Here is a 14,760-nt window from a genome sequence, read left to right as displayed (position 1 = left end):
CTCCTCCCTCTCAGGAAGGCATGGAGAACATGGGAGGTAATGTGTCGGAGACCTACATTATTTTAAGTTTTGAAAGATAAGGCAGTTTGTGTCATCGATGGAGCCGATACGGGTAAAGACTGCGTTCCCATAACTCTCTCCTTCTCATCTATTTCCAGGAGGTGCAGAAACGCTTTCCGGATGGCGTGCCGCTTCTGGATCCCATTGATGATATGGGCATTAAGGATCCAGGCCTTAAAAAAGTCATTCAGAAAACCGAAGCCTTTGAACACCGGATGTATTCTCACCCTCTGAACAACGACCCCAATCTGGAGTCCGCGTACAAGCTGTGTGAGAAGAAAGCCCAGGTACGACGATGAATCTTTCCATTTGCCACATTTGGGTTGGACGCCTACACTGATTTTTGTAGATGTGTGTAATTGTTGGTCTTCACTTGCAGATTGCAGTGGACATCCGAACAGCGCGGCGCGAGCTGAAGAAAGCGCGCACGGTGTTACAGATGGATGAGCTGAAGTGCAGGAAGCGCGTGCTGAGACGCATGGGCTTCGCCTCCTCCTCTGATGTTATTGAGATGAAGGGACGAGTGGCCTGCGAAATTAGCAGGTGACACTTTTTATTTTCATAACCCAGTTCTCCCAGTTTTTGGCTATGGCAAAAGAGACGTCCTAAGAATGGCCACTAGGACAAAAAGTGATGCTCTGGTACCAGGAAGCCGCTATTCTTGCCACAGCCACTCGGGCACTTTCCCTGTAGTAGTATGACCTCTGGATGTTAGCGGAGGGCTCCAAGGGAGGGACATCCATCTATCTCTATATGACTTGAAGGGATATAATCTGTTCTGCTGTTATCTTCGCAGACAACGCCTTTAAAACTGGATTATACACAATTGCCTAGCCTTATAATGCGCCCCCATAGTATGTCAGATGATTGAGGGGATGTCAGACACTTGCCGATCATCGGAACTAGAGGTGAGACAGTGTCTGGTACTGGAGCTCAGGCCATCATGGGAAGGTGAAAGCTCTGCCGGACATGGACTCTACTCCAGACTTCAGCATTACCGGCCTTCATTCTGCTGAGTCGTGAGGGTCCTTGTGGCGGGACTCCCCATAAGTGTAACCTCCCAGAAAACACCTTAATGAACGAAACAAGTGCAGTAATTATAAAGCTAGCATGAGGGTCACCAGAAGATAGAATGTGTTGCAGGCGCCATACAGAGACATGTGTCCATTTCTCCCCATATCTCGCCCCCGCCGGCCCATGATTAATGAACATTTATGCCACTCTCCTGATCTGTGTGAGCTCCACATGCCGCTACAAGCAGCAGCCTTACCTCTGCATGATCAGAAGGGCAGTTGGACAGAAGCCGCACACATATCATGGGATAATGCGTTGGTCCTGCAATCACTGCCAACCTCCGGGCAGTGCTTACAAGCTTACTATGAGAAGTGCTTGTAAACACTGCTCTTGCGAGACTGCAGCAGTGGCCGGTCTCCCAGACAACAAGCAGTAAACTATTACCTAGAGATTTGGAGAGAACAGGGCAAAATATTTAAAGATGGCAAAGTTGCTTGTGTTCTGCAGACACATGGTAAATGTACCCTAAAAAGATGGCATTAACCCTTTATTGTATACTATAACTTGGTGTAGAAGATGAGTGATTTCAGAACGTGCCGTTGAGGTTTCGCAGATGAGGGCAGTGTATAATTCGGTGATCTTTTGTGTCCTCCCAGTGCTGACGAGCTGCTCCTTACCGAGATGATGTTTAATGGCCTTTTTAATGACCTGACGGCAGAACAAGCGACCGCCCTGCTCAGCTGCTTCGTGTTCCAGGAGAATGTAAGTTAGGTTCCCAGGCTGTACGGCTCAGGGCTGAGGAGTCCCATTTGTTTGCTCTTGTCATTGTTTATTTCAGTTATGTAAATGATACATTTGCAGTGGATTCTGTGTTCCGTCTCACTAAGCTACGAGGAATAAGGAGAGGTTGCTGTGTAAAACCTCCTTTTTTGGTGTCTTTGAGTGGAGTGGAGAGGAGACCATGTACACAGCCATCTCCCAACTGATGTGCAATAGTCTAGACATCAGCGTGCGTTTCAGTTTCTTGACCGTCCTTCAGAGAACTTACCATAAAACCCCTTTAAATTGAATATTTCAGTGTATTAAGGGGATATGGGGGGACTCGGTCTTGGAGGAGGCCCAGGATGGCTCACCTGTGTTCTACTGGGCTGCCAGCTGATATGAAACCTCTCTGGTGCACCCAAGGATTGTGTAATGTTTCTTGTTCCCCTGTGAGGGCACTGCCGGGGATTTGAGCGCCTTCTTCTGGATTACCACACGGTGTATACCTAGTTTACAGCTCATTTTATAGGCACAGGACGGTTTTAAAAGAGTTGCTCCAAAGTGGTCTACAACTTTACACTCAAGTGACTGAAGTTAAGCTGCAGACAACGACCATGGACACGGGTGGTGCCTAGGGGCTAACGTAGAAATCTGGGGGCTTTGTAACCAAGGTCTAAATTGGGTCCCCTGCTTTCATTAACCCATTGGGTTGCCTCGATGACATTGCAGAGGTCTAGTGGTGTCACCCACACCCTCATTTAACCATTTACTGCTCACCAGGGATTACATTTCTGCAATCAGAGCTAGGTCCAACAGCCGGCACTTGCGGGGTTAGCGGTGAGTTCTGCTCATGCGATTGATCCTTTTGCTGTACATATTCAGCAAATATCAGGAGAACTTGGTGGTGCTGGGCAGAGGGCAAGGCTTTTTGGCACCGCAGCTCGTGACCCATAGCAGTCACTTAGCCTGTCGATGATAGTGGTGCCGTTTTTTTTTGTTTTTTTTTATAGCAAAATGGAAAAAAGTTTGTTTTCTTTTTATTGCGAAACTGCAGTTTAATCGAAGGAAGCTGTGGCATCTCACTTATCTCTTGGCCTTTTAAAAACAGATGTAACAGCTGACGATTTACCTTTTTGTGGTTTACACGACCCCCGGTCTCATTAGTTTTGGGATCTGTGCAGTCACTGTGACTAATAATGAAAACCGGGCCCCTGGTGGAAATGTGAGCTCCCGAGAGGTGGGTGGGCACTCAGAGAACAAACATTTCATCTTCCCTGCTGAGGACACATCACACACAGTCCAGCTGGAGTCCGGGGGCATTTTCTCATTAAGTGCCGTGTTTGGACAGCTGGTTTTCCAGAGGAAGTTGCTGCTCCATGGAAGTATACGGGAGCAGAGGGGCGCCCGGACTGACGTACTGCACTGTACGAGGGGACGCAATTAGGGCTATGGTATGTGTCAGAGATTACAGACTATGGATATCAGATAGTTATGTCCAGTAAGTGGGATCGGAGCACAGATGGCCACTGAAGGTGTCAGGCAGCTGCTTCATTCCTCCATAGACGTATCCCGAAAGGAGTATGAGACCATGGATTACTAAGCTTGGTCCTCTCATGCCCATGTGAGCCGCGCTGTCACCTGGCACCATAGTGATGTGCCCACGACAGCCGATCTGCTCATCACTGCTGGAGTGTATGGTTACAGCCATAGAGTGTAGAGCAGACTACATACATACAGTCATTCAACCTCCATTGCAGATTAGATTTCTTTGCCAAATTTACTTTCTGCTGTTGACCATAAACCAATGAGACCGGAACAATGTAAATCACTCAACACAAGTAATAGAACAAGAGGTTTCTCTAAATTCACCACAAAATGCCATTCCTAATGACTACCGCAGTCTCGGGATTATTCATCCCCTTCATAATACTTATTAGAGCACCTTTGGCTGTTATGACCTGCTGCAAATGTTATACATAGCCGGACCTCAACTCCTGGTGGTGTTCCCGAGGAATCATTCGTCAAGACTCGTATACAATGGCCTCCTGTTCATTAACAGTCTTGGGTTAACATGATGCGACTGCCATCTTCAAATCTCACCAAAAATGTTATATTTGGTTCAAGTTCTTCTTTCAGGATGTTTTCCTAAACAAAGCCTTAGGGGACTCTGAGGTTTGCTTGGCATCATAGACCTTTTATAAAGTCCAATGACGCCCAAGCTTTGGAAATCCTTGAAGAAAACATCATGTTTTCATTGAAGAATCCGAATACTTGACTGACTCCATCTCGCTCTCCACAAACTGTAGGTTTCCAGTGCCAAAAGAAACAAATCATCCCCAGAGCATTATGGAGGCACGGCCATGCTTTGCTTCAGGCGTCACGGAGCCACAGCCATGCTTTGCTTCAGGCGTCACGGAGGCACGGCCATGCTTTGCTTCAGGCGTCACGGAGGCATGGCCATGCTTTGCTTCAGGTGTCACCGGAGCCACCGCCATGCTTTGCTTCAGGCGTCACGGAGCCACCGCCATGCTTTGCTTCAGGCGTCACGGAGCCACAGCCATGCTTTGCTTCAGGCGTCACGGAGGCACGGCCATGCTTTGCTTCAGGCGTCACGGAGGCATGGCCATGCTTTGCTTCAGGTGTCACCGGAGCCACCGCCATGCTTTGCTTCAGGCGTCACGGAGCCACCGCCATGCTTTGCTTCAGGCGTCACGGAGCCACCGCCATGCTTTGCTTCAGGCGTCACGGAGCCACCGCCATGCTTTGCTTCAGGCATCACGGAGCCACCGCCATGCTTTGCTTCAGGCGTCACAGAGCCACCGCCATGCTTTGCTTCAAGCGTCACGGAGCCACCGCCATGCTTTGCTTCAGGCGTCACGGAGCCACCGCCATGCTTTGCTTCAGGCGTCACGGAGCCACCGCCATGCTTTGCTTCAGGCGTCACGGAGCCACCGCCATGCTTAGCTTCAGGCGTCACGGAGCCACCGCCATGCTTCGCTTCAGGCGTCACGGAGCCACCGCCATGCTTCGCTTCAGGCGTCACGGAGCCACCGCCAAAGCTTCACTGTAGACATAGTACTGGATAGATCCATAGGCACAAAAAGTTCCACTTTTGTTTAATCGCTCCAGAGAACAGAATCCTAAAACTTCTGTATACTGTTGAGTATGTTGGATCCTTTTTTTCTTGTGCCTTTGGATCAGTAAAGGGGTCATCTTCAGGCATGGAGACTTTCAGCATTTAGTAAGCGCCTTACACTACAAGCTGGAACCTTTGCTGCCACCAAATCTCACTGCAGGACTTGATTCAGTCCAGGGTTTTTGATCTCTTGACCTGGTAATCACTTCCTGTCTCTGCCATGTCTTAGTATAATCAGTGTTCCTTTATCTGTGAACTCTTCTTTTACATGTATCTGTGGGCTTCCTTTTCCTGATTTATGCAAGGTAACAGTGATCTCTTCACTTTTTGGACCACTCTCTTGACAACCCAAGAATATCAGTGAACTGGAGGCCATTACCCATTAGGAATCTGCTATGATTCCTCATACTGCCAGAATCTGGTGTCCATCTATATATCACATTTGCAGCAAGTCATAACAGCTAGAGGTGCTCTACTTAGTACTAAAGATGCTTGTCATGAAAGAGGTGTATATTCCTGATACTCTGTGAGCAGGAAAAGTGGCATTTTGTGGTGAAGTTGGAAAACCCACTTGTTATATTGGTTGTGTTGAAGTACATACATTGTCCATGTTTCATTGGTTTATCGCCAGAAGTTCGTAAATTTTACTAATGAACCAAATTTGGAATGGGAGGGGAGGTGAATAATTTGATTGCAATTTTATATCCAATACTGTAACTGTATCCATAAAGAAGTCTATATTCCGTTTCTCAATGTAATGAGTCTGATATCTTACCCAGCTGTATGGTCTGTTACGTTCATGGCCATAAAGCTTCAAGCTCGAAAGTTAGAAATGGACAAACACATTTCTTGCACCTGGTATATGAACAGGTTGTACAAGATGTCTGTTATTCTTGGCCTGGGCACATGGCCATTGTGCTTCGTGGGCACACCATGTTGTCATTCTGCAGAGATACTAGATATAGGGACTTTCTCACCCTCGCAAAGGTTTTTTTTCATTCGTGCTCCTATTGTTTTGTGCCAACAGCTCCCATCCGTCTCCTACTTATTGCATACGTTTCCATACATGGACAGATGGAAGGGGTTATGACTGCAGGATCAGACTACATGTGGTTTGTTTGTAGTCTGTTACCATGGAGACACAGAAGCCTGCATAGTAGCTGTGATACCTGCCTCATTTTTCTATGCTTTGGAATAATAAAAAGTTAATGTATTTGCAAGTGTCTAGCTTTTCATCCAAAACTAGAAATATTGTTTGATTGTGTTTTTATTTTGTTTTTTCTTTGTTTTAGTCAAGTGAAATGCCCAAACTGACGGAACAACTGGCTGGACCTCTCCGACAAATGCAGGTAAACGATAAGTTCTAGAAGCTCTATAACCAAAGAAATTGCATAATTTCAGAAAATAGAAGAATTGTTTAGGTAAGATGTAGCGTCTTGTCTGCAGCTTGTGCATGAGCTCAGATCCTCTGCGTCCTCACTGCGGTGTCTACTCCGCGTCTGACTGGTGACATTATTTTATCCTGCGCTGAGTACATGGTATAGTTAGTAAGGCATGGAACGGTGATTAATGGATTTAACCGTCTGGACAGGAAACAGCCCGGAGGATTGCAAAAGTCTCAGCAGAAGCGAAGTTAGAAATCGATGAAGAGACGTATCTTGGTACTTTCCGCCCTAATCTCATGGATGTTGTCTACACATGGGCCAATGGGGCAACCTTTGCTCAGATTTGTAAAATGACAGATGTTTTTGAAGGTAAGATGACATTCATAGAATGGACGACTACAGGATATAAATTCCGGAAACTGTCTTTAACATATGTAACATATTGTAATACGGCTGCAAAACTGAAATCCTCTGCTTTACCAGTGACAGGGGTATCAGTGTTTCACGTATGAGGGTCTTTAGACATTAAGCATCTTTAAACTTCACACAAGATCTACTAAATGTATGAAAGTAGCAAAGGAGTACCCCGGTCTGAATGATCACATCCACTGGATCATGGAATATTGTTAGGTTAGTGAGGGTCCTGGGTCTCACCTCCTTCGTTTTGATTTTGCTGCAAGACCCCAATAAAGTAAAATAAAATGAGGCAATAGAATGGCGTGCACATCGGCAATTCCATTGAAAGTTAGTTGTACAGTGTTACTGCCACCCTAGTCCCCTGGGGGCCACGCCAACTCAACAACTATCCAATGGATATGTGATCATTTGTATTTACCGGAATGTACTTTTAGATGTTAGAGAATCTTTCAGAAGATATAGAGACCCTGATTCCAGAGATGTATCACTTACTGAGCTGCTTGCTGCCATTTTGATGAAATCGCTTTTGTCTTGCAGATCTACCAGTTCCTATGAATGCTGAGTGCTGTCTAACCCCACCCACACCACTGATTGGCAGCTTTCTGTGTACACTGTGCATAGGCAGAAAACTGCCGATCAGCAATGGGAGCTGGGTTATACAGTGCTCATGAATATGGACAACTCCATGGCATCAGGTTTTAGTCCTTTAGTGATTATCTCCTCCTCCTATAACAGTGATTTTATTAAAACAGTGGCAAGCAGCCCAGTAAGTGACACATCGCTGGAGTCCGATATCTTTCTTTACATTATGCGGCTCTCAGATTAGGTGGCAAAAATCAGTTGATCTATTCACTCTTAAGATTTCTGTATTGTGGTTGATATTGGACAATATTTCATATTTGTTAGTAAAACCAGCCACGTTGCGGATTCCGCAGTCAAGTACAGTCCAATATGAATAAATTAGTTTATCAATTCCCCATTCACGTCACGAATTTTCAATCCACCGCACGTCCATTATCTTACTGTCAAAATATCGATTTTTAGCAAACGGTGGTATCGCAATACCTGGCATACAGAGACCAGTGATTTCATTTGCAGGGGTCCGCACTGGTCTCTGCACACTGGGTGTTCAGAGAATGCGCTCTGTTGCTGGCTCGTTACTACTGATCTAAGCCGGCAACAGAGCGCTCTGTTGTAATTGTGCACATGGCACAGTGACAGCGCAGGAACTGACTCAGCCCATGAATCTACCTTCACTGATGACTCTTAGATTAAGGGCAGGGGCTACAGCAGTGACCACAGCCTGTGCCCCCTCATGATGACTTGGGTATCCCAGCATGCACTGGGATTCTCAAACGAAGAGTCATCAAAAAGGAAGTAAGGGGAAAAAAAATAGAAAAGCAGTTAATGGGTAAGAGGAGATGGTAGAGAATTATTAATGCAGGTATATTAGAAAATAGTTTAAATTATGGCACTGAATAACTATTTAGATTGAAAATTACTTAGTCTTCACATTGCCCCTTTAAAAAAAAAAAAAAAAAAAAAAAGGCGCAAATAGAATAATGAAGGCAATGATTAATCCGGGCCATAATATTTTAATACAAGCACATTTGCTAAAACTTTTAAATACGCTTAATTTTTCTCCTGGTCATTAGTGACTCCCACGGCTCTGGGGAGTTTCTTGCCCTCTGTGGATACACATTACCGTCTGCTTCTGTCCTGACCTTGATCTATAAGAATAAAGGCTCCTTCCCGCTTATTCTCAGCGTGACCTCTGTGCTCTAATGACTTGGGCTGTAGGAATCCGAGCGACCGACGCGTCCCCCACATGGTGCAGACAGTTGTGTTTTGCTGCCATAGAAACTGACATCGTTCTTCACAACATCGATGTATCTGATGAGAAGCCGAACCTTGTGCCCTATAGACAGAATGGGGGGAGGGGGTTTCCCTATAGACAGAATGGGGGGAGGGGGTTTCCCTATAGACAGAATGGGGGAGGGGGTTTCCCTATAGACAGAATGGAGGGAGGGGGGTTTTTCCTTAGAAACATTTTCTAGGACTGAATAATTAATTTATTTAAAGCGATACTGGAGTAGGTTGGTGGATCTTCCTAATTTTCGGGGCCACGTGCTGATATTTGGGGCTTGTCTTCTAGGTAGCATTATTCGTTGTATGAGGCGTCTGGAAGAATTACTGCGTCAGATGTGTCAGGCTGCCAAAGCCATCGGAAATACAGAACTGGAGAACAAGTTTGCAGAAGGTACGCGCCCATGCTGAAATACGGCCATGAAAGCCTGGTTCTGGTGCTGCAGCTTTGGGACTTTAAAAGGGTTATTGTTGGGTAGTGCTCGTAAATATCAGCACCACGCAATTTGCTATTTATTCAAATTTACAGGCATTCTTAAGATATTAACGCTTTTCTTTACAGCTTGTTGCTTAGGAGACCGACCACCGCTGCAGTCAAGCTTGTAAACACAGCACTGAAGCTGGTCGGGATTAGGCTGGGTTCACATAGCGTTCCTGACGTCCGTTAGACGGACTACATTACACCGCGGAATAATGCGGTGTAACGCAGTCCGTTAACGCTGCCATTGAATGCAATGTCGGAAGCATCGCTAGCGCACGCCCACAATGGGCGTGCGCTAGCGATGTGCCGTCATTGAGTCACGGATCCCGAGACGCGGGCTGCAGCGTTTCCGGGTCTGTCACCGCTAGCGCAGATAGAGCTAGCAGATGCTCTTTCTGCACTAGTGCGCTGCCATACCAGCACTTGCGTTAACAGCAGCCCGTTAACGTATGTGTTTAACGGGCTGCTGTTAAAGCAATGTAAACCGAGTAGGTTACACCGCGCTGCAACAGTGCAAACATGTTCAACAGAAAAGACCTTGTGAACACTATTAAGCCTGTCCTGCTGTCTTAACAGCGGTGGTCGGTCTCCAAGGAAACCCGTCTGTTAACAAACGAAAAGTGTTAGTATCTCAAGAACAGCTTCAAATTTTAATGAGCAGTAAATTGCAAAAGTTTGTTTTTACAAGCACCATCCAAAAATCCCCATTTGTGAAGATGGGAATAAGCCTTTAGTTAGGCGTCGTTACTATTGAACTTGTGTGCCGAAAGGCTTTTTCACTGGGAAAGATTGTCTGACCTCGCGGTTTCTGTGTGCTCCTTTATGTGAGACGCAGATGCACAATGTGAGCATCTCTTTAGAAATGGAAGAACAAAGCAGGACCTGTGACCCCTCTGAATGGGAGACACATCACAGTCCAGGACTTCACTGATGTACTAGAATAACAGAGCTGGCGTCCTGCGGGGAGCACTGCCGGCTCAGGACATTACTCCATCCAGTATTTGGGGCTTTATGTTCCCATCAGAAACATTTCCTTGTAGTGTAATTATCATCCACCTTATGTTATCCTAGCCGGATGTGAATGGTAAAGACATCAGTGTACTACCCCATTACATGGCTAGATAAAGGGTGAGGGGCTCCACGTCCTTGTTCACTGTAATATTTCAGCTTTGTGTTTTGTGGTATTCATTGCTATTTTGGGGGGCCAATTCTTTAAAATGGCACTTGTGGGCTGATTAATTTTGCGTAAAATCAAAGATGCTCTTTTGTCTCTTCCCCTTTTAGATGGATTTTTGACAGCCATTGATTTTGAAGCAGGATAAGATTAGTCACTATTTGTGCTTTTTGTTAGAGTGAAAATAGTTCACTCATGTTTGTGCCTTATTACTGAATGTGCTTTTTTTTTTGTTAAGGGAAACTCCCAAAGTTCCCTCTCAAGTAGCTCTGAGCTCTACAGTCTCCTTCCATCCTGGTACCTTGGGATGCTCCTCGTTCTGCATATCACCATTACACATTAATGGTCTGTCAGTGTTTCTTCAGAGTTTCCAGTGTCATCACTATATTTATAGAAATAGCAGGGACTTTGAACAAGCACGCAGCTCCTGACAGTGAGAGCCCTTATTAGGAGAACTACCCTTGAAGCTGTCGATGGCGGGTGCATGTGTTGTGAATGTCACTCAGCCGCAACATGTGGAGCTGCAGCGCAGAACAGCTGATTGTCGGGAGCGCTCCAGGTATCCAGGTTCCCAATGCAGCTATTCGGTAAGCGATATAGCTATTCGGATAAGGAGTTATCGGAAGCTAATCGCTCATCCCTACTCATAAACTAACAGCGATGGAGATGAGAAGGTAACTTCTGTATAGAAATAAATGTAATAATGGGCTGAAGAGAGCTGACTCCTCTCCTGGAATCTAACTATGGTGCACACTTGGCTCTGGTAGGCAAGCTCCTTGAAAACCAGCTGTACACTATGCAAGACAAAAACTCACAACAGGGAAATGAAAGGAAAATAAGCCAGATCGCAATTGACTTGCTTTCTCTAACCTCTACTAAAGCAATTTAATAACCTGAAAACACCCCTTTAAGTTAACTTTACTTGTTTGTTTTTTTCACTAAACCACCTGGATAACCAAAACCACGGCCACATTGTCATTTCTCATATGCAAATTCTTTAAATGAAGCTATATTTTTTGTGCAGTTGTACTCCACTATCCTACTAGTGTACAAAATGTGTGTTTTTTATTATTGTGCCGATAGACTAATGTGCAGCATTTTAAATGTGACTTTTTGCTCTAAAAAGGTGCAAAAAAAGGTAAGAGACAAAGAGCATCTTTGATTTTGCACAAAATTAATCACCCCATAATAGCTTTCATACCCTGAACTGAGAGCCTCCCTCATTTATGTCTGTGTGCAATTTGACAGTCAGGAGCAGTGGGATGGATTGGATGTTGTAGTTTTGGGTTTTCATCTCATCCTTTCCTCCACACAAACAGATGCTGACTTGTGTTTTTGGTATACAGACAATTGGATATAATTTTGCACATAATATGCACTGAAATGGCATCAAACGGCGAGGCTTGGCCGTCTGGGCGAAAGTCAGAGCAGATAATTGTTGGCTGAAAGACCCATGTCTGCCTCGCAGACCAGACCGTTCTGGAGAATGAGCGATCTACCGTCCGTGCCGACAGAATACAATGCAGATTGTATCATTGCTAAAGTTACAAGAGCTGAAACAGTGGAGACAATTTCCATTATGGCTGAAAACCCCCGACCAACTTAAAAATGTGTTGTAATTGCTGGGTGTAGCCATCAGACCTCACATCTCGTGTACTCTGAAAAGTTATTTCCAAAATATAATTACCAGACTCTTCTCACGACTCCACCTTCTCAGTGCGGGGTGAGAACATGGATTCCTTTGACAGTTGTAAGAATATTGTGTCAATTTAGAGCTTTCCGGTGAAGACTTTGCCTGTTCCTTTTTAGACTGCAGTTTACGAGGCGACGGCCATTAATGCTATTATTCTTCTTCTCTTTTAGGAATTACAAAGATCAAAAGGGACATAGTGTTTGCTGCCAGTCTGTACCTATAGTGGACCGGATCCGAAGACGACTGTGTAAGGACACTGTTCCCATCTGGAGCGCAAGCTCCTTGGACAAGAGTTCAGAGGCCAGATGTTTGCTATAAACTTTTATTTTTTAATGTTTCGGTGTTATACGTTTGCAGAACAAGCAACGTTCGAGCAAAGCGATATAATACAAGTTTGTACATACTGTTTCCACACTATTTTAATTAAAAAAAAAATGTACAATTTCAATTTTACATTCTCATTTGTTTAGGTGATAAGATTCGGTGCAGACTAGGGTCTTCATATCTGAGCCACTGCGGACTCTAATAACTTATATAGGGGTCTGCTATTTTAGAAATATTGGAACCCCCTAAGGGAAAACCACCAGTCTGAACCGAGCCTTTATAAAGATTTGGGTTCTAGAGTTAAAAAAACAGAGCTGCTTTCTCGCAGAAACGACACCATACCCGGTCTTACACCAAGTGAAGAGCTGCAGTACCACACACAACCTCTAGGGCACTTTTCTTTTTTTTTTTTGGGGGGGGGGGCAGCTATGTTTTTCTAATCTTGTAAAACCCCCATTAAAACAATGTTTTATTTAAAGCTATAACATATACATAAAAGGTGTTCTTTATATCTATATACAAAGTGGGCATCCAACAGGAATAGCAGCAGCTGTCCATTGCACATGTTGCTTATAGAAGGGTTCGGCAGCCTCTTTGTGATCCTTGTTCAGACACGAGGATGCAGCATTTTCCCGGCGATCCCAGATGCTGCTGCGTTCTCTCATATCGGTTTAGGCCTCCAAGTTGGCTGCTTGAGTGGTACATACGAGACGGGTGCAATTTAAAGGCTTAAGTGCTAGAGTGCCATGCAGGATTAGCCTCTCCAGCATTAACAGGGTTAAAGGCTAATTAACAGGGATTAAGAGATTAAACTCTTAATACTGTGAGGAGGAAAAAAAAAAAGCAATATATAATTTTCATTGTGGACAAGAGTGGCTTTCATGGCTGGTGACTGTTGCCGTAGTGGTTCCCGTTGGTCGAAGTCTCATGCAGGGTTGTGTGCGAATCTTCTTCTTTCTGATTGAAGCCACTTTTTTTTATTTTGAAAAAATCTGAGACGTAAACGACCTGAAAAGTTAAAAAGAAAAAAGTATATAAGTGCGGAGGAAGCCACCCTATTATAGGCTGTAAGGAAACCAGCAGATGCCGTAACTACCAGTAAGGAATTCTCTGCAATTATCCCTCCATTGTCTGCCTCACTTTGATCAATGAACCATTAAGCCCCCACATAGGACCCTCGTCATCTCCAGCCGGCGTTGACCATATGTAGCTGCATCGGGCCTTAATAAAACCTCACTACCAGATATGTTTCATGAAAAAGGAGAAAACTCCAGATCTTATTTAATTTAGTAACCATAAACTAAGGAAAGGGCAGGGCCATCACATATACAGGAAGGTCCTGATTCTTCATTTATGGGGTATTTAAAGGGATCCCATCATGTAATTATTCACTATTAAACTGGCCCCAATGTGGTGTTGGTGATGTGCATTGCGCCATTAACACGTTGTTTTCAAGCAAAATAGAGCAGTATTCATTAAAAAAAAAAACACTTTGTATAGTTATGTTCTACCCTTGTCTTTTAGTCATAGGGGTGAGCTTACATTGGGTTCAGGCACAGTCTCGTCATCTTATCCACACACTGATTGATCTGCAGTACGGGCCTGACGTCACAGGAATCTTCTTTGTAATCCCTCGCTTGTGCAGTGACACGCAGCGTCCCGGGCATGTGCACTGAATCTGGGTGTACGGCCCCGGCTTCACTTACTGTGTGAACATACTCTATGTTCCAGTCACTGTGGCTGCATGTGTTGCATCTGTCGAACAGCCTTAAGACATGCAGCTATAGCGACTCGTACATATTATTCGAGCACGCTTGAAGATAGTCTAGCACACGAGCACGCTCTGATAGCACCTTATCCGAGCATGCTCGCTCATCACTAGCTTTACACGTCACCGCTGTGCTTTCCGGCCACTGCGCTTACACAGTGCAGAGAAGCACAGCGCCGGAGAGGACAGACGCCGGAATGTAAGTATGTAGTGTTTGTTTTTTTTACATTTACACTGGTAACCAGGGTAAACATCGGGTTACTAAGCGCGGCCCTGCGCTTAGTAACTCGATGTTTACCCTGGTTACCAGTGAAGACATCGCTGAATCGGCATCACACATGCCGATTCAGCGATGTCTGCGGGAGATCCAGCGACAAAATAAAGTTCTGGACTTTCTGCTCCGACCAACGATGTCACAGCAGGATCCAGATCGCTGATGCGTGTCAAACTGTACGATATCGCTAGCCAGGACGCTGCAACGTCACGGATCGCTAGCGATATCGTTCAGTGTGACTGTACCTTAAGGAATAGACATCCATGCAGGCTAAAGGTACCGTCACACTCAGCGACGCTGCAGCGATACCGACAACGATCCGGATCGCTGCAGCGTCGCTGTTTGGTCGCTGGAGAGCTGTCACACAGACCGCTCTCCAGCGACCAACGACGCCGGTAACCAGGGT

At 45.2% G+C, this 14,760-nt stretch overlaps 2 protein-coding genes across 3 annotated transcripts in view; one reads left to right on the top strand and one right to left on the bottom strand.

Annotated features, from left to right (window-relative positions):
• The window catches only part of MTREX (Mtr4 exosome RNA helicase), a 140,513-nt gene extending 128,077 nt beyond the window's left edge, over window positions 1-12,436 (top strand). Inside the window, exons 21-27 of the mRNA XM_069748292.1 lie at window positions 159-347; window positions 440-603; window positions 1,731-1,836; window positions 6,265-6,321; window positions 6,564-6,726; window positions 8,930-9,034; window positions 12,159-12,436. Coding sequence (XP_069604393.1) covers window positions 159-347; window positions 440-603; window positions 1,731-1,836; window positions 6,265-6,321; window positions 6,564-6,726; window positions 8,930-9,034; window positions 12,159-12,211 — 837 coding nt within the window. The 3' untranslated portion in view covers window positions 12,212-12,436. The remainder of the gene's footprint in view (window positions 1-158; window positions 348-439; window positions 604-1,730; window positions 1,837-6,264; window positions 6,322-6,563; window positions 6,727-8,929; window positions 9,035-12,158) is intronic.
• PLPP1 (phospholipid phosphatase 1) overlaps window positions 12,297-14,760 on the bottom strand; it is a 134,263-nt gene continuing 131,799 nt past the window's right edge. For both annotated transcript variants that reach the window (XM_069748305.1, XM_069748313.1), the window contains exon 6: window positions 12,297-13,320. In XM_069748305.1, the coding sequence (XP_069604406.1) occupies window positions 13,192-13,320 (129 nt within the window). In that variant the 3' untranslated portion in view covers window positions 12,297-13,191. The remainder of the gene's footprint in view (window positions 13,321-14,760) is intronic.

The sequence above is a fragment of the Ranitomeya imitator genome, chromosome 1 (assembly GCF_032444005.1).
Source record: "Ranitomeya imitator isolate aRanImi1 chromosome 1, aRanImi1.pri, whole genome shotgun sequence".
Lineage (NCBI taxonomy): Eukaryota > Metazoa > Chordata > Amphibia > Anura > Dendrobatidae > Ranitomeya > Ranitomeya imitator.
Note: the sequence above shows the minus strand (reverse complement) of the source record. Positions and strands in the feature narration are given on the sequence as shown.